At 39.4% G+C, this 18,836-nt stretch overlaps 1 protein-coding gene across 9 annotated transcripts in view; it reads right to left on the bottom strand.

The window, feature by feature from the left end:
• The window catches only part of PTPN13 (protein tyrosine phosphatase non-receptor type 13), a 285,427-nt gene that overhangs the window by 106,421 nt on the left and 160,170 nt on the right, over positions 1-18,836 (bottom strand). For all 9 annotated transcript variants that reach the window (XM_075605884.1, XM_075605865.1, XM_075605874.1 and 6 more), the window contains 3 exons: positions 18,004-18,099; positions 10,763-10,853; positions 8,042-8,255 (listed from right to left, as the gene is read on the bottom strand). In XM_075605884.1, coding sequence (XP_075461999.1) covers positions 8,042-8,255; positions 10,763-10,853; positions 18,004-18,099 — 401 coding nt within the window. The remainder of the gene's footprint in view (positions 1-8,041; positions 8,256-10,762; positions 10,854-18,003; positions 18,100-18,836) is intronic.

Raw genomic sequence — 18,836 nt, 5'->3', positions numbered from 1 at the left:
ACAAAAATAAGAAAATATCTGAGACAACACAATTAATGAGGAGATTGCAAGAAATGGAGCAATCCCAGGATGCAAGAATAAGAATTGAATATGCAGAGCTGTGCGAGACCATCCGCAAACTATAACTAAAGACATAAGAAAATGTAACTGTGATATGGTGAAGAAAACTATTGAAGATAGCACAAGCTTAAAGAAGACAAAGCAACGACTTATGGTTGTGAAGTAACAAATCATTGCACAGACAAGACGATAAATCGACAATGAAAGAGGGTGCATTTATCAAAGAGAGGATTGAGGACTACATAAGATTGTACGGAAACACAGGTAATACAGGGTATAATCCAGCAGAGGACAAACATAAAGAAACCAGCAATGATGTACCATGCGTCCTTCCGGGGAAGTAGAGAAAATCCTTGCAAAACTCTTTACATGCTGCTTGAAGAAGAGGAAAATTCTAGAACAATGGAATATTGCCATAGTTATCCTCATCCACAAGAAAGGAGGCAAAAGAAGACCTCAAGAACTACAGACCAATCAGTCTACTTCAAATCACTTACAAGACTTTTATGAAGATACTCACTAATCCGCTCCAACAGAGCCCAGCCTAGAGAACAAGTGGGATTTTGCACTGGATACAACACAATGAACAACATCCAAGTCGTGCAAGAAGTTATTTCCCAAAGTTATGCATAAGATCAACAGTAACGCTCAGTTTAGGATTATTTGATTACAAAAAGACATTTGATTCTGGCTACACCTCATTGGTCTTAGATGCATTAAGAAGACAAAGTGTTGAAGAAGCGAATATTGATTTATTAAAGAACATTTAGGAGAATGCCACATCAACCATTATAATACATGAAGATACAAAAAAGATTAGGATCAATCAGCAAGGGAGTGCGGCAGGGAGACACTATGCCACCAAAGCTTTTCACATCAACACTTGCAGAATTGTTTAAGACTTTAGTTTAGGGGAGAAAAAGAAATCAAAATCAAGCGAGTCACCTACGATTTGCAGATGACATTGTTATTTGTGCTACAAGTCCAGAAGATCTCCAGCAACAAATTGGAGACCTCACTGAAGCAAGTAATAATGTGGACCGCGGTATGAATATCAACAAGACCAAAGTGATGTTCAACAAATGTTGTCTGCAAAGATCTAAATAAATGGAATAGAACTAGAAGTCGAAAACTATGTCTACCTTGGCCGGAAATAAAAATGGGTGGAAACCTTTTGAATTAGATCAATAGGAGAATGAAGATGGGATGGAGCGCATTTTGAAGAACCAAGACAATATTTCAAGGGATTCTTCCACTGTCCCTCAAGAGGAAAGTTTTCTAACAGTGTATTCTGCCCGTGCTCATGTATGGATGTGAAACTTGGACTCTAAATGCGAATATAATTCAGAAGCATGGAGAGATGTATGCTGGGTATTATCCGAAGAGACAGGAAAAAGAATGAATGGGTTTCAAAACCAAACAAAAAAGTCTGTTACATCATCACAAGGGTGAAGAAATTAAAATGGCAGTGTGCTAGACATATCGCAAGAAGAAATGACCATTGTTGGACAAAGATGATACACGACTGGATTCCAAGAGAGATTAAAAGACCAAGACAATGAACAAAAGTTAGATGGGAGGATGAAATAGACCGGAGAGCCTTGCTCCTTAGGAAGGCTTGTGATGATATATACATATACATATATATATATATATATTATACAAGAAACATACAGCGCAACTCCCAACAATAATCCAAATACAGTATTTAGTACAAAAAACTGTAACTAGCCAATTCAACTATAAACGAGAGGTATTAACCCTTTGAATACTAACTGACCCTGTTAGATCTGCGGCCACTTAGGTCCACGACCCTTTTTTTTCCATATATATATAATATATATATATATATACACAGTTATGTGAAAAAGAAAGTACACCCTCGTTGAATTCTATGGTTATACATATCAGGACATAACAATCATCTTAGCAGGTCTAAAAATTAGGTAAATACAACCTTAGATGAAAAACAACACATGACATATTACACCGTATCATGATTTATTTAACAAAAATAAATTCAAAGAGGGTGTACTTTCTTTTCCACACAACTGTGTATATATATATACATATACACACATACACACACACATATATATATATATATATATATATATATATATATATATATATTATATATATATATGGAACCATGTTAAAAATGGTTTTTGAAGCAAAAAGTGACACTGTGTGCTCATTTGCATGTCATTTCCCAGAATCCCTTGCTGCAGTGGAAGTGCTGTGTGCTGGGTGATAATGGGGAAAGGCGGGGTTGCAGACCTGCCTAAGACATGCAGATGAGCATACAGTTGTATTTACATTTATATATATATATATATATATATATACACATATATATATATATACACATACACACACACACACAAACACACACACTCGTATAATGCATGCAAGTTCATCAAGACAGCAACCAAAACATGACAAAGCATTCAAAACATGAATATTTGGTTATCTCATCTGTATTTCTGTGGACGAATCTCTTTTTGCCCCTGTCTGCTTTATCAGTTACAGTCTTTATTTATTTTTTCCTCCAGGGTATTGGTATTTCGAGATGTGATCTCTATGGCTTGGACAACACTGCCAGATTAAAAGGATGCTTTAAAACTCATTAAAATGGCATTAAGATTCAAATAAAAATAAAAAAAACGAACAGTCACTATTATCTAATACTACAGAACTGATTTATTTAAAAAAACAAAACATATAAGATTTCACGATTTGCTGCTTTAAGAAGAGAACTAGCTATGTAGAGATGTGCTGTCACTTTACTTCATCTTCAAGTACTTCAAGTACTACAACAGATTAGCAAAATGTTGTGCAATCATTTATAATGTATAACAATGTATGGGACTAGTGCTAAGGAGGAGAGGTGTTTATGTGTAAAGACACAAGGTTGCTAAGGTCGAAAGTCTTAGCTGTCATTAAGTTACTACTAAATTGACACATCACAGTCAGTTTAACCCAGTCAGTACCAAGTAATGCTCAATGACAGCAGATTCGGTGATTGAACTGTGATTAGACTAGGGAGGGTCCTTTATGTAAAAATAATCTTTTTTTTTTAAATTTTTTTACAAACTATGAAAATAGTACAATTTTTTCCCATCTCCATTTATTCTTTAAATGAGAAGGGGTCTATTCTCCTTATTTTTGCATAAGTAATATAAATATTTCTAAAACTGGGTCCAAAGAGTTTTGCCCCCACTGTTTAAGATTTCATGAAATTAGGCCAATTAACTTTTTCATGGCATTCAACCACTCTCCATGGGATTAGTTACACAGATATTTTTCCACTTAAGATGGGCAAATCTTTACGCAGTTATACAAAATTGGTGAATTGTAGACATTTGTGTCTGGTTTAAAAAAAATGGAGAATATATGTAACTTTGCCCCCACGACATACAAATATCTTAGAGAGCACCTTCACACCAAACTTTGTGCAAGCTTTGCAAAACAAAAAGCTGGTGAATAATGGTATCACTAATATCCACACGAAAACAAATCGTGAAGTGTACCGTTTCTGACACGCATGTGACAAATAGCCTTCCCGCAAATGTTTCACCAATTTGTTCATTTGCATGGACTGTGTACATAAACAATGCTTTCCTGACCTTTTGTTTTGTCTTAGTCTAAGCCAGGGGTCGGCTCTTTCTGCTACTACTTCCGGCTCTCTGCAGGTTGCCGAACCCCAGCTGCTGTCTCTCCCTCACTATCCTGCCAGCAAAGCTAATCTGGCCTGATCCGCAGAGGTTGCCTGCTGGAAAGTGTCCGTGGAGGTGCCTGTTCAGGCATCTTGCTGCAGACTGATAGAAGGAAGGTGTTCCCCTGACAGGCACGTGTGGTGTGGGGTTTAATGAGAGGGGGCGGGGGGTGAGATGTGGGATTACAAGGCGAAGATGGGGGGGCCCGAAGATTTCTATTAGCAGATATATATATAGCCAATAAAGAATATCACTTGTGAGCAGATTCACATATCTTAGACAGGTCTGCAACCCTGCCTTTCAACCATTATCACCTCGCATACAGTGCTCCCACTGGAGCAAGGGATTCTGGGAGATGACATGCAAATGAGCACACAATGTGTCACCTTTTGCCTGCCATCTCCCAGAATCCCTTGCTGCAGTGGGAGCACTGTATGCGAGGTGATAATGGTTGAAAGGCCGGATTGCAGACCTGTCTAAGACAGGTGAATGTGCTCACAAGTGATATTCTTTATTGGCTATATGCTAACGGTGGAGGTTTTCTGTCGCCTTTTTCACCCACCATAACTTAAAATGTATGATATATTTTGGGGGGAAGGGTCCTGTATATGTTTTTTGGGGAGGGTAGTGTATGTAGGTATGGTGTATTTGTAAATGACAATGTTTTGCAGAGAAAGAAATGGACTTATTGTGAGATGCATTTTATTCCCCCACATATTTTGTCGTATGTTAATGCTTATACAGAATATACCTACTAGTTTGTGTACAGTATATGTATGTGTTTGTGAAGGTGTAATATTCATGAATTTGTTGCGGCTCTCTGAATATTTTGGAGAAATAATTTTTTTATAAAATGGCTCTTCTTCCGAGAGGTTGCAGACCCCTGCGGCTAAGCTAACACCTTGCACAGTAAATGTGTATCTAAGTATTTGTATTCCCTACACATTATTATATTTTCTATTGACTAACACGATACTTCCACCTTTGCAAGAAACAATGCTCCTTATAGAAAAAGTAAGTGAAGCCAGGCCTGTGCAAAACTATTGCAAGTATGTATTGACTCTATGAACCACCACTATAGTCTTTCAATATAAGAGGTTATGAAAGAAAGTTTCCCGGATGAACAACTAGAGCAAAACAATGGAAGTAGCAGATTTATCAAAGATTAAGTTCCCTTCAGAAATATTGAGAAGTCCCCCCCCCCCTTTAACACATAACTCCTATAATATTCATGGTGCTGTATTAGCACCAACCTGGGCTCATCTCCTCTAACCAGTCTTGAAAGCCTCAATTGAAAAACAAAAAACAAGTTCCATACAGAGTTTGTTTTTCTTTTATAGAACACAATTAATCCCACACACAGAATGAACTTGTTCTTTTTATTGACGCTTGCTCCAAGAAGCTAAGCCAACGTATAATCAACATGCAAGATGCTCTGCATGCATATTCCTAAGGGTGGTGCACCAGCAAGGGTGGAGTGTATATTATAAATAATTAATTATGGCACCTTATGAATAGATTTGCAGAATGATAAAATAGGAAGGTGCAGATTTTGAATAAGAAAAACATATATAAAAACAGGTTGTTTCTTGCATAGTGCAATTCCCTGCCCTGTAGACCTTACTGTCTATGCTTTTGGTGCCTGAGTCACAGGGAGATAAAGTGACTTGCCCAAGGTCACAAGGAGCTGATATTAGGAATTGAACAAGGCTTTAACCTCAGTGTTGTTATTTTCAAATCAGTGACTTTACTCACTGAGCCACTTCTGCAAGTCCTTCTCTTAAAGAGTTAAACAATAAACATAATGTGTAGGATATATGCATCATTATTCAATACAAATGGCTAAATGACTGAACACAAAACTATTTAGATTCTTTGCCATTATTTTTCTCCTTATTTGAACTTTTCGTTGGCAAAGGTATTTGCCATGTACATGGCCAAGCAACATTTTTCTATTCATTTGGTTAACTATGATTCCTATGACAGACTTTCTATGTACCTATGAAAACGAGATATCATTGTTTTCAGCACAAGTTCAGTTTTTCATCTGTTCCTATCTTGAATAGATAATCTGCATAACACGTGGCCAAGATATAATGTCATATTTATGAAAAATATTGTACTTTCTTAATATTGTCCCAGATATATCCAACAAATTCAATGGTTTCGTTAAAATGAATGCTAAATGTTATTTCCTTGTGTCTTCTGCTTACACTGATACCAGATATGTACAGTATAGGTGGGCACACATTTCTATGCAATAAAGACCTCTAATTTGCAAGGTATTAACAAGGCAAACTACCCTCTGGCATAAAATAACCCCATTTTCTGTAACTACATGCCGCAATGAATTCAAACATTGGTAGCATGTTTTCCCCACAAATATTTGTGGTTGGAAATCTTTGCTGAAAAATATACATTTGTGAGAAGAATATCAAGATTACTAACTTCAGATTTTGCATTAACATTTCTCATACCAGCTTAGTGTAATCAAGGAAGTAAATACATAATGTAACAATAATAACAACAACTTCATTTATATAGCGCTTTTCTCCCAATGGGACTCAAAGCGCTTCACAGTCACAAAAAGGGGAAAAGAAAACATTTAAGGTTATAAACAAGACCATGCTGGACAGATTGTGGTTCATTAATTAAATGCCTGGGTAAACAGTTAGGTCTTGAGCCTGATTTTATTTTATATTTCCAGAGAGGAGGCCTCTCGAACTGTACGAGGCAGACTGTTCGAAAAGTGGGAGCAGTGTGGCTAAAATGCTTGGGCCCCAAAGGAAGTTACTGTAAGTCTCATCTAGGAACTGTTAGGTGTCCTTTATCAGCAGATGGAAGTGATCAAAAGGGAGTGTAGGGAACTAGAAGCTCTTACAGATAGCTAGGACCCTGGTCATGTAGTGTTTGAATGTAGTGTTTGAATGTAGTGTTTGAATGTAGTGTTTGAATGTAGTGTTTGAATGTAGTGTTTGAATGTCAACAAGCCAATCTTGAAATAAATTCGTAATTTTACAGACAGCCACTGCGGAGAACGGAGAACAGGTGTCATATGACATGAACGAGTCTGGTTAGTTATCAGCCTGGCCACAGCATTCTGGGTCCAAATCACAGGTAGTGGGATGCTTTTCCTGGATTGTTTGCACAAGGTCTTATACATCCAGATGGTCAAAGCTAACTCATAATGACAGAGAACCTGCATTTTCATACCTGAAGCCCTGACACCTACTAGACACTTATTGCCATAGATCTCCTCTGTATATTGATGCCAGCCAGATATGTTAGGTTTAGATACTGTTTGGGCCAATACAGACCCCAAAGTAATCAAGATTGCGTAAGGCTCTTCGTGCCTAGAGTTTTTAGGGCAAAATGCACAAGTTCCTGCCATCATTGGAATGGCAAAACTACAGTACCCTCTAGCGTAAAAATATAATCTTGAAAGTATATATTTTCTGAAAGTACATGCCTCAATAAATTTAAACACGGATAACACATCTTTCTACAAAACAAATAAAATGTATATTTTTTCATAAATGCACACTTTGAACTTAGCATCAAAATTCTTCTCACAAGCTCCGTGTGATCATGGAAATGAATGCTGAATGTTATCACCCTGGGACCGCTGACAACACTGATACCAGACATGTAATGGTGTACATATTGTTATGGCAAATCGCCACAAATTTGCAAAAATGCTTAAAGCTCTTCAAGATTGATTTTTTTTCAGGGCCGAATGCAAAAGCTGCCCACCATCGTTAGCAAGGTAAAACAAATCCCCCCAATAAATTATAGCCGAGAATGTTTGTTGAAAACTGTGATGACTGATCTCTGTTGTGCGGAGACACAGTGGAGCGTGGGACCCAGCACGAGGCAGTGTAGGAAGCTGCTCTGAGGATTTCTGCCTGCTAAATAACAACGATTGCCTCCTCACCAGAACTCAGGGACATACAAGTTAGGACTCTGGTGGCGGAGCATACAAGGTGTAAATGTAAAAGTAGTGCCCCCACCAACAATCAGTCTAATACCCCTCACGCCACAGGAGGAGGGAAAGGGAGTGCAGATGGTCTGATGCAGCTAGAAAAGGCTGCATTAAAGCTCTGCCGGCTGCACAGGAGCGTGGGGGAAGAATGTGCCTGACGTACATCAAAAGGGCCCTTGGAGTACAGGATCCTGTGACATAACATATATATTAACAGGGCCCTCTAAAGGTTGAACAGTCAGCATAAAAGTCCCTAAATGTAGAGTCCAGACATAATTACCCTCAGTTTTCTTTGTGTCATAGCCGTTTCCATCTCTCTTAGAGGATCCCTAGTAATGTCCAACATAGATGCCCGATGCATGTCACTTGAGTAAAGGTTTAGCCGCGACTGTTTCAAAGCCATCCTGGACTGCATTTGGATCATGTCTTCTTCTTGCCGTTTTCGCATTTCTTGACCAATATAGGCTCCGTCTGGTGGGGTTTCATATTGCTGACTGTTGAGTTAAAAGTGGGGGAAGAAAGCCATGCTGTTGTTAATAATAAGAAGCAGCCCATGCACATAGAATTTTGCAGGCACAACAAGTGCCTTCCCCCAAAGAGCTTGCAATCTCATTTTTGGTGCATTTAGCAAAGCCATATAAAGTGACTTGCCCGAGGTCAGAAGCAGAACTAACAGTGGAATTCCAGTAGGTTCCCCCATTTCAGTGGCAGTGTTCTTACTACTAAGCCATTTCTTCAGCACTGTTTTCATGGAATTCTATCATTGTACTTACTAAGAGGTTCATGCCATTTGGCCACAAGCAGCTCTTTGCAAGTAATAGCAAGATTTTAGAATACTGAATATACAGCTTGGTCTTAAACTTAAAAATGCCTGTGCTTGCCAGGCTACTTTCCTCATATGCACTGACCTCAGTTCTTTTATTTTACAATAGCTCCAGCTGCAAGTTTCGCAAGCCATGCCAAGTTCTACTATAAACACTCAAGTTGCAGGTCAGAAAATACATAAACAGGCAGGTAATCATCCATCTAAATAACATAGTAAGAGCCTCAGGAAAAATGCCGATGTGGGCTTTATTTATGGGTGGAGATGCAGGGCAAATGTAGCTTACATCAAAACCAGGGCGCAGCACCTCAAAAGCAACATGAAAACTGACAGTACCGTCCCTATTATCTCTTTTTCTGGCACTGGGACTACACTGCGTGTGATGTAAGCCTCTGTTTCTCATTTCATTTTTCCCCCCTCTGTTCCCATTATTTTTTTGCTGAACTTGGAATGTGATTTGAACATGCAAGCATTTGTTAAGCTGAACTGTTTTACCCAACCTGCCCCGAAATAACCAGCAAATGGAGTGAGATGTGTAGAGACTGCATTCCTGGGACATTACTCACTAGACTAGGCTTATATTGTTGTTCCTACATCTTCTACACGTCCGTAGTTTCCTACTTATTCTAAAATGTTATATTAAAAAAAATTAAACTAGCTGCCAAACGAATGAATCCTGGTTTCCGTTGTATTTCTGTGTATTGGTTTACATTCCTTATCTCAGTAATAGTTACATTGTCTCTCTCTTTGTTGTCATTCAGTCCACTCAATATCCAGTGAGACATATTGCCTAACCATCACTATTCGTGATGGTTAGGGCGATAAGTCACTCAATCAGGTATACCTCTGCTTTGGCCAAAGGGTTAAACTAAATGACCCTTTTTCAAGAGAATATATAAGTATTTTACTGTGTATTTTTGTTATATTGGATGTAGCATTGGGCTTCTCTGTCGCTTGTTGTATACAGTACATTTGCCACGCTCAGTAGCTCTCCTTTTTGACACTTATATACATATATATTTTGTGGGGGCTCAGGGGATCCCAAAAAGAGCTTGCTGGTGTTCTGTGTGTTGTTTGATACCTCTGAAGACACCACAACAAAAAGAGGAGGACATTTAGGAAGTCCTTTACACTTTCTATGCAATAAGGTCGAAAAAACAAGCTACTGTTATACAAATGCAGACTGTGCATTGCTTCATATGACTCTTTTTCTGTTGTAAAATAGGGTTTTAAAGATTAAAAAAAGGCACTTCAATGTAGTGGGTCAAAAAAAAAATGCAAGCAACCCAATTGTGTAATTGGCTTCCATATATAGATTTATTCACCCTTAAAACACCTATTTGACTTATTTCTATTTTAGGGACATTTTATATGCATTTTATATGTATATGGCACGCCAGATTCGAGCATATTTGACTAATCATGATACCCTAATTACATTGCAAACAAAAGGAAGAAAGCTACAGTAACAATTCACAGAAAGATACAAATTGTGGAAACTCTCCAGAACTTTTGTTTACCTTTAAAACTGTAAATGCTTATAAAATTATCCACATATATATTTTTTCAAGGTGAACCAACTACTGTACATGTAACCTAATTAACATGCCACTGCCCTAAATTCCCTTTGGTTCTAGGCAGGGCTGCTCCTTTAATGTTGGCTGCAACAGAACACATGAAAAGCTCATTAAGAGCATCTCTTGCTCGGTCTGCATGAAGAGCATTGGTAAGGCATTGGTAAGGCATTGGTAAGGCATTGTTAAGGCATTGGTAAGGCATTGTTAAGGCATTGGTAAGGCATTGTTAAGGCATTGGTAAGGCATTGTTAAGGCATTGTTAAGGCATTGGTAAGGCATTGTTAAGGCATTGGTAAGGCATTGTTAAGGCATTGGTAAGGCATTGTTAAGGCATTGGTAAGGCATTGTTAAGGCATTGGTAAGGCATTGTTAAGGCATTGTTAAGGCATTGTTAAGGCATTGGTAAGGCATTGTTAAGGCATTGGTAAGGCATTGTTAAGGCATTGGTAAGGCATTGTTAAGGCATTGGTAAGGCATTGTTAAGGCATTGGTAAGGCATTGTTAAGGCATTGGTAAGGCATTGTTAAGGCATTGGTAAGGCATTGGTAAGGCATTGGTAAGGCATTGTTAAGGCATTGGTAAGGTATTGGATGCCACTTACCTTGACCCAGGAGACTGCACGTAATTGGCTTCCTCGGCTACTCCAATGACACCCGTTGAGTCATATCTTTTTAATCCTTCCATTCTTCTCCCTTGCAAATGCAAAACATTTATTTTTTGTTTTAAATGTTTACTTTACAATGACCTTGACATGCTCAAACAAACAAAAAATCCTCAAAATGCAAACTTCAAATAGTTTGTTCGGTTTTACATTTAGCGCAAACTCATTTGAAAAGAATAAAATAAAATAGCAACGTGCTCTCCTAAATAACTTTCATCTTTGATACCAAGGTAGCACACTGCTATTTTGGACAATGATCTTCATGTCTGTCACCACAGTAAACAATATTCTTAATAATTTGATTTTTTGCTTTGAAGACACACAGAACACACACACACAAACACTCACTCGGACAGACCTGGACAGACACATAGACACTGACAAGCACAACAATCTCACACGCACACAGATTGATCTGCACAACACTCACAGAACCTGACCTGCACCAGACACACAGAGACACTAACGTACACACACACACACAAACACACACACTTGTTAAAAAACAAGCTAAGTGTAATGATACTTTCATTTATTCTTTTTCCCCTAGTTCCGACAAAATATGAAATACTGAACCAGCCGCTCGCTTATAAATATGATTGGTATTCCTTCATGATTATTTTCCTTTATTGTTACAGAAAACTGATTTTTACTGAGCTGAAATGCTGTAACTCACACGATGTACAAAATGCTGAGAATCCTGTCCCGATTGCTAGCATCTACCGCCTCCCTGAAGCCCCTCTACAGTCCCTGACTGATATCACCCAGCTTCTAGGCCCCATTTCCTCTCTGAATGAGATGAGTGAGCTGCTAGTTCTTGGGGATTTCAACTACTATTGGCTCGACCCTAAAAACAACAAAATCCAGATACAACTCAAGTCACTTAATCCCAACCCACACGGACAAACCTGAAATCTCACAACCACTCCTTGCTAGACTGGATTCTCTCCTCAAATCCCAGCAGAATACAATCCTCTGGCATCCTTCCTGACATTTTCAGTGGCCATGTATTAGAGCAGGGGAGCGCAATCTTTTCCCCGTGGCCCCCTGCTGGCCTTCCCCCTCTCCTCACGCCCCCCCCCTACCTTGATTCAGACGTCCTGGTGTCATGACGTCACGTTGTCATGGCAACGTGACGTCACATTACCCCGATGCGTCATTTGACGCCGCGTTGCCATTGCGACGCGTCACCAGCAGCGTCTGAATCAAGGTAAGTAAGTTTACAGAGGCCCTGCAGCTCCCCCGGCATTAATTTAAATGCCTTTGGGAAGCGCGCAGGGCCTATGTAAACCCGCGCCCCCTGCAGCGAATCTCGGCACGCCCCCCACTTTGCACACCGCTGAAATGGATTACTGTGTAAGGAAAATCAAACCACCCCAATTAAGCCCTAAAGTTCTCCTCACTAGAACATTTGGAAACTTTATCCCACAACAGTTTCGGGCTGACCGTACCAACTGCCCTTTGTACAGAACTGACTTAATTCCTGACCCTGATTCTGCGCTCGACTATTTCCAATCCGAGTTCTTAAAACTCTGTGATACCCATGCTCCACTATGCAGAATATGAGTACGGGGACCCACCGACCGTGGGTGACAACTGACCTTATAGCACTCTTCCATTTCAGGGATGCCTTGTGAAAAAGCTACAAATACTACCAATGATCATAATAACTACAGATGCCTGCGGAACATGTGCACAAGGCAAACAAGACATGCAAAAGCACAATATTACTCTGACAATCTTCACCAGAATACATCAAACCCAGCTAACTTCTGGAAGGTTATCAACAATATATTCCAGCCTTCTAACTATCAACAACCAAGTAATATCACTAAGGAGGATATTACTCTGACAAACCCCACTGACATTGCAAATGCATTCAATGATTACTTTGTGGGGTGTGCTACTAACTTATTAGCGGAACGCAACACAAACCGCAAACATGAACCTCATTCTGTGAGAACCCCTATAGCCCCACCCTCTCCCAACACTGCTCACATTTTTCAAATTTTCCCAGTATCTGAAGAGGAGATTACACAAGCGCTCCTCAAATTAAAACTAAGCAGCCAATGTGGACCTGACTTACTGCAATCTAAGTTCCTAAGACTTGGTGCTCCAGCCATTGCCAAACGATTGCGTTACTAGTCAACTCTATTCTGTCTGCAGGCCATATCCTTAAGACCTGGAAAACTGCCAGAGTTGTCCCAATCTTGTTTTCTCACACACCTTTACTTGGGCATACTTGGTTTGACTCCCATTGGATGCACATTGATACCCTGACGCCCAAAACCTATGCCTATGCCAAACTAGGTGTACTTTATAGGAACAAATCTTCCCTAAGTCTGCTGGTCAGAAAGAGTATCGCACAGCAGATGCTAATGCCAATTATAGACTATGGGGAACATAGTATATAATAATAATTATTGTTTGTTCTTGTATAGCGCTGCTAGTTGTACGTAGCGCTTTACAGAGACATCTTGCAGACACAGTCCCTGTCCCGTATAGCTTACAATGTTTTTGGTGCCTCAAAGATGGATCCCGGCGGAGAACTCCGACGGCAGTGCCAAGCAAGCAAGAAAAGAGGAACACAGGGGCGCACCAAGGTAAGAGCAATATAGTGTAATACCAATAATAAAAAATAGTAAACACTTACATAAAGTAAAACTTTAATAATCCCGATCTGAACGATATCTTCTTTGGTAGGGCATCACTCTGGGTGTACAGGGGCAATTTCAATCCTAAAATGCCACTCGAGTTGTGTTGCTGACTTATTTTAACCTTGATAGCCAGTATACACACTAGTGTATCTTTCCCGATCACGATTGTCAAAACGGACAGGCATCCAAGGACAGCTACAGGGGGCTTCTTTCCTGCGCATGCGCGCTACGGCTCCCAGCCACGCTTACAATCGTGGAGGTCAGACAGCACTACAGAGTCAGCTCCAGCGCGCGGGACTGGTATCTGAGGATTGAAATTGCCCCTGTACACCCAGAGTGATGCCCTACCAAAGAAGATATCGTTCAGATCGGGATTATTAAAGTAGTAATGTATACCCTGTTATTTTATGTAACTGTATTTGTAACCATGTATGATTTTTTATCATAACTCTATGCCCAGGACATACTTGAAAACGAGAGATAACTCTCAATGTATTACTTCCTGGTAAAACATTTTTATAAATAATAATAAATAAAAAATGTAAACTGTGATCGCGCTGGACGAACACTAGCACAGGGGTGCGCAAAGTACATGAGCTGCACCCCCCTGCCTGGCAGCCCCAGCACTCGCGCCCCCCCCCCCCCTAGGACTCGGCGCGGGTCATGTGTCATGTGTCGTCACGTGACCCCGCAGCGTCATTTGATACCGCGTTGCCATTGCGACGCGTCGTTGAAAAGCTGGCAGAGAGGAGGTAATGGAGTTACAGAGGCCTCACACCTCCCCCGACATTTAATTTAAATGCCCTGGGGAAGAGCGCAGGGCCTCTGTAACTGCGCACCCCCCCCCCCCCCCGTTTTCACACCCCTGCACTAGCATACGGAAATTCCCATTGACTTCAATATACGTTTCTGTGAGCTAGTGCCCCAATTGGCACTATCACAGTTTACTGAATAACCCCCAATGTGTGTTTAACCCCTTCAGTTCTTGAGTGGCTCACAGTGGATTGCAAAGTGGATACTTCATTTTCTTTTAGCCCAACTCATGACGTTCCCTGAATCATGCGTTCGAGACAGCAGTGGAGATGAAATGCTATTTTCAATATGTCTATATAAGTATTATAGAAACAAAGTTATGAAGTCTTTTATATATTGAGGCAAAGTTTAGAAAGTCTAAAAGGCAAAAGGAAGGGTTTTTTATTTTAAGTTGTAAAACTGTCAGAGATTGATGACGGGGTGGACTTATGTTGTTCTCAATTAAGGGAATTTAGAGTATAAAGCCCTACTTTTTAATTATGTGTTAGATTTCAACTTAGGGAATATCTGACGTCAACATGATGCATGAAGTCCCAAACTTTTCAGCTCAAGACCTTTGTGAGGAAGAAACCTTATACATGTTTAGTGGTAACGTATAGGAATTCTTGTTTATCTTCTTTTATTAAATTGTCTGCTTTTATTATAACTGTATGTTCTTGTAATCTTTTTCTGTAACATAAGCACTGTATTTTTCTATATTAAAGCTGAACTTTAATAAGTAATACTTCGGGCCTTGATTGAACTATTGCATGCTTTGCAGAGAGTAATTCACATTTTCAAAAACATTTTGCTGCAACTGATTTTTGAGTGTTAAGTGCATAGTTTTCTAAATAAACAGAGACCAGAGGCTCTGTACTTATATCTTTTAATAATACCTTTGGTGGTGGAAGCGAATAAATATATATATTGTAAAGGAGTAAGGTTAAATATTAACTAATTTGAAGTACCTTGCAAAAAAGAAAGGTGGGGCAGCGAGTTGGCTGCGTGTATTAACACTGGTTGCATATATAAGTCACATGCTCACAAGTGTGCTGTTCGTTACAGATGGTATATTGGGATAGATTGAGGGAAGATATTATTCATTTGAGAGTCCATGTCTGGAGAAAGGTGAATCAGCTGGATAGCTGTGTATATTAACTCTTGTCCCATATACAGGTCACGTGCTTACAGGTGTGCTGTATGTGACTCAGTGATAAGGCTTATCATTTAAAAATAAAAATGGTAATGGCGTGATTCTTAATTTATGGTCGGTGAACTAACTACTAGTGGTCTCTTAAGAACAGAATGGTGGTCCCCAATGCCTATAAAAAATTCACGTCAAGCAGCTATCTCCTTCAGTCTGAGCTTATAACTCTACTACAGGACAGATTTGTTTTTTTTTATACAGGTTAAGTAGTTGTAAAATATATGATATATATATATTTATATGTAGAGGTATCAGTACCGTGTTAGCCGAGCTTCAATAATCAAAAAATAAATAGATGATACCGTTCTGTGGCTAACGAAATGCTTTTATTTGTGCGAGCTTTCGAGATACACTGATCTCTTCTTCCGGCCGTGTTACAATGAATGAAGCAAGCAAAAGCTATACTATAAACAGTGTCTTTTGGAATGTTATCTGTGCTGGTCCTTCCCCCCATACAGCTGAACCACGTTATTAAGCGGTGCTCGGGGTCCACATAATGAGACCACGTTATAACCAGGATCACGTTATAACCGAGATCACGAAATGGCCGCCGTGCGAGGACTTACCTGTCATCTGCAGCTCTGTCCTCTCCCGGCTTCATCAGGCTGCGTCCATGTTTTTTTTTTTTAATTATTCTGTCCCTTGTCACCGTTTTATTACCGTTCCTATGTTTTCAAACACCACTTTCTCACCCTACCTTATCTACAGTACATCTCTGTTTTTTCTGCACTCCAAACCTCTGTTTTAGCCATAGATTCATTTGTTAATTAGTATTACTGACCTGAGGAAGAGAGGAGAACTCTCGAAAGCTTGTCCTATGACATAAATTGGTAGCCCAAATAAAAAAGATATCACCTAATACTGAAGTACTCATTTATTCTGCACTATTGCAACTGGACTGACACAGCTATTTCCGTTTTATAGATATATATATATATATATATATATATATATATATATATATATATATATATATATATATATATACACAAATCTCAACGAAGAAAGTACCTGCTAGAGACCCTATGAATAAATGGTACAAAAAGCAGTACATGTAAGCTATAAAATAAAGCTGAGACCCTATGAATAAATGGTACAAAAAGCAGTACATGTAAGCTATAAAATAAAGCTACTGGTGGTGCTTGGGATGAATAATATGCACAACTAGAGAGAAAGTATCCCACAATAGCACTCTGGTTGACCAAAAGAATAATACATTTTATTATGACAACATCACATGAAGTTTAAAACAGTCTCAAGTTCCCTCACATCACACAATTCTTGCGTTGAATCTAATACATTTAATAAGCCTTATAATTGGAAAAGTTAAGTACTAATATTGAATCCCTTGTATAGCAAAACCAGAGGATAATGACGCATGCAAAATAAGGAGTGATGCCAGTAAGGAATGAATAAAAACGAAACAATGTGCAAACATCGCCAAAAATATATACTGTACCTTTGAGATGTTTATTCAAATACTTTCCAGAATGAGATGCTTAAATGCAGCCAAAAGTTACTTGAAACACAAAGTATGTGACACATATAATTAGCCGTTCTCATCTTTGTTCAGAAATAGAAAACCTCTCAAAAAGAGAAAAAGCGCCACACAGCACAAAAAAGGAAGGTGAAGGCTGATGTGAGAAAATAAAAGGAGCTTTATTTGCACAAGGTGCAAGCGAAACCTCTTGACGCGTTTCGGCCTGGCAGGCCTTTGTCAAAAGAGTGATTTGCTTGCATCATCAGACATCTAGTTATACATCATACGGCGCTTTTTCTCTTTTGAGAGGTTTTCTATGCTGTTACATTGCGCATCTGCACGCCGAGTCATTGCTGGTTTGTTCCTGGCTGCCGGGTCTGCCGTGACGTCATCTAGAAGCACCATCTATGCCGCCGGTCAGGTGACCACCCTCCGCATCGGCGGGTAGCGGGTTGGCGGTGAAGAAACAAGATCTTGAAACTGAGGGATCCCAGCTTCATCCAGGAGGAGCAGGAGCATACATCACATTGCCAAGACCGGACAGGCTTGACATCAACAGCCACAAGAAATATACGTGAGTTTCCCGTGTTCCAGCCTGATAGTGCTCATGGTGAGCCGGTTGGGGGGAAGGACATAATATACATATTACACTGCCAGATGGTTGATTATAGCCGGGGTCTGAAAGATTCATTTTATTATTGCTCACCAGCAGGACTATGCTTTATTCTGAGCGCCTGGAGGGTTAGTCAGTTGATTTACCCATTTGTTCAGAAATAGTTTATCAATATCACAAAGCTGACGTAAAATGTTATTCTAAGAATTGTTTTTGATTTCTTCTGTGTTGCTGTTTTTATGGATACACTGTTGTGAATACTATACCAAATAAATGATGCATATGTTATGATATAATCATGTGTTCATTTTGTTTGCTTGATTTGTTGGACTTTAAAGAAAGAACATACACCAAAGTTTAAAGGGCTTTTAAAATCAAGGATGACATTATTTTTGCATGCATCTGTTCTTTCTCTCCATGCAAATTCCTTACCTTGCTTAAAATCTGGGTCAGAAGATACAAGGGAAGGACTTTCACTTGAGGTGCTATAGGCATCACTGTGCGAAGATCTGTGTATTCTTACGGGCTCTGAAAAAGCAAAAGAGGGGAAATGTTACATCACAGCTCCCTCTAAATCAATAACAGCAGGCAAATCATTGTACTGCAAAGAGATATCTGCCACACAATTATGTCCAAAGAGAGGAGCACTCACGGTACTGAAGGGGAATCTGCCAGTGGTCTTGTGTAAACAGATGACAGTTTCTTGAACAAAAGGATCAACGTTTCGGTCCACCCAAAATACAATCTGTTTACACAAGACAACTGGAGTGCCAACATTTTGGGGATTTATGCCACACAATTATGGACACTTGCAGGCCAAGCCGACTTGCTACCTCCCAGTTATGTCAGGCCCCTGAAACGGCTGTGGGCTCATATTAGATTTAATGATACTGATGACACAGCTTATTTGTTTCATGGAAACAAGTACATGTAAAAAATCCTCCTGAAGAAGGGACATTTGTGGTCCTTAAAGCTTACACTCTAACATATCTGGAAAGTCATTTAAAAATAAAGGTATACATTACTGTTGGGAGACATGCAGAAACTGGAAATACAGGTATTGTGCATTAAGGATATTTGTGAGTTTGGGGAGAGGATACAAGCCCCTTCAGCCATCTGATAAAAATTAAATGACCAATGTAAGAATATTACTAACTTTACTATGATACAAGTGACAACTATTCCAATGTTATTATCACACTATGTTATACTCGTTATTCCTACTGCACTCGTACTATGACTTTACTAGCAATTTCAGGGATTCT

This window comes from Ascaphus truei, chromosome 1 (assembly GCF_040206685.1).
Source record: "Ascaphus truei isolate aAscTru1 chromosome 1, aAscTru1.hap1, whole genome shotgun sequence".
Lineage (NCBI taxonomy): Eukaryota > Metazoa > Chordata > Amphibia > Anura > Ascaphidae > Ascaphus > Ascaphus truei.
This window is presented reverse-complemented; position numbering and strand designations above follow the sequence as displayed.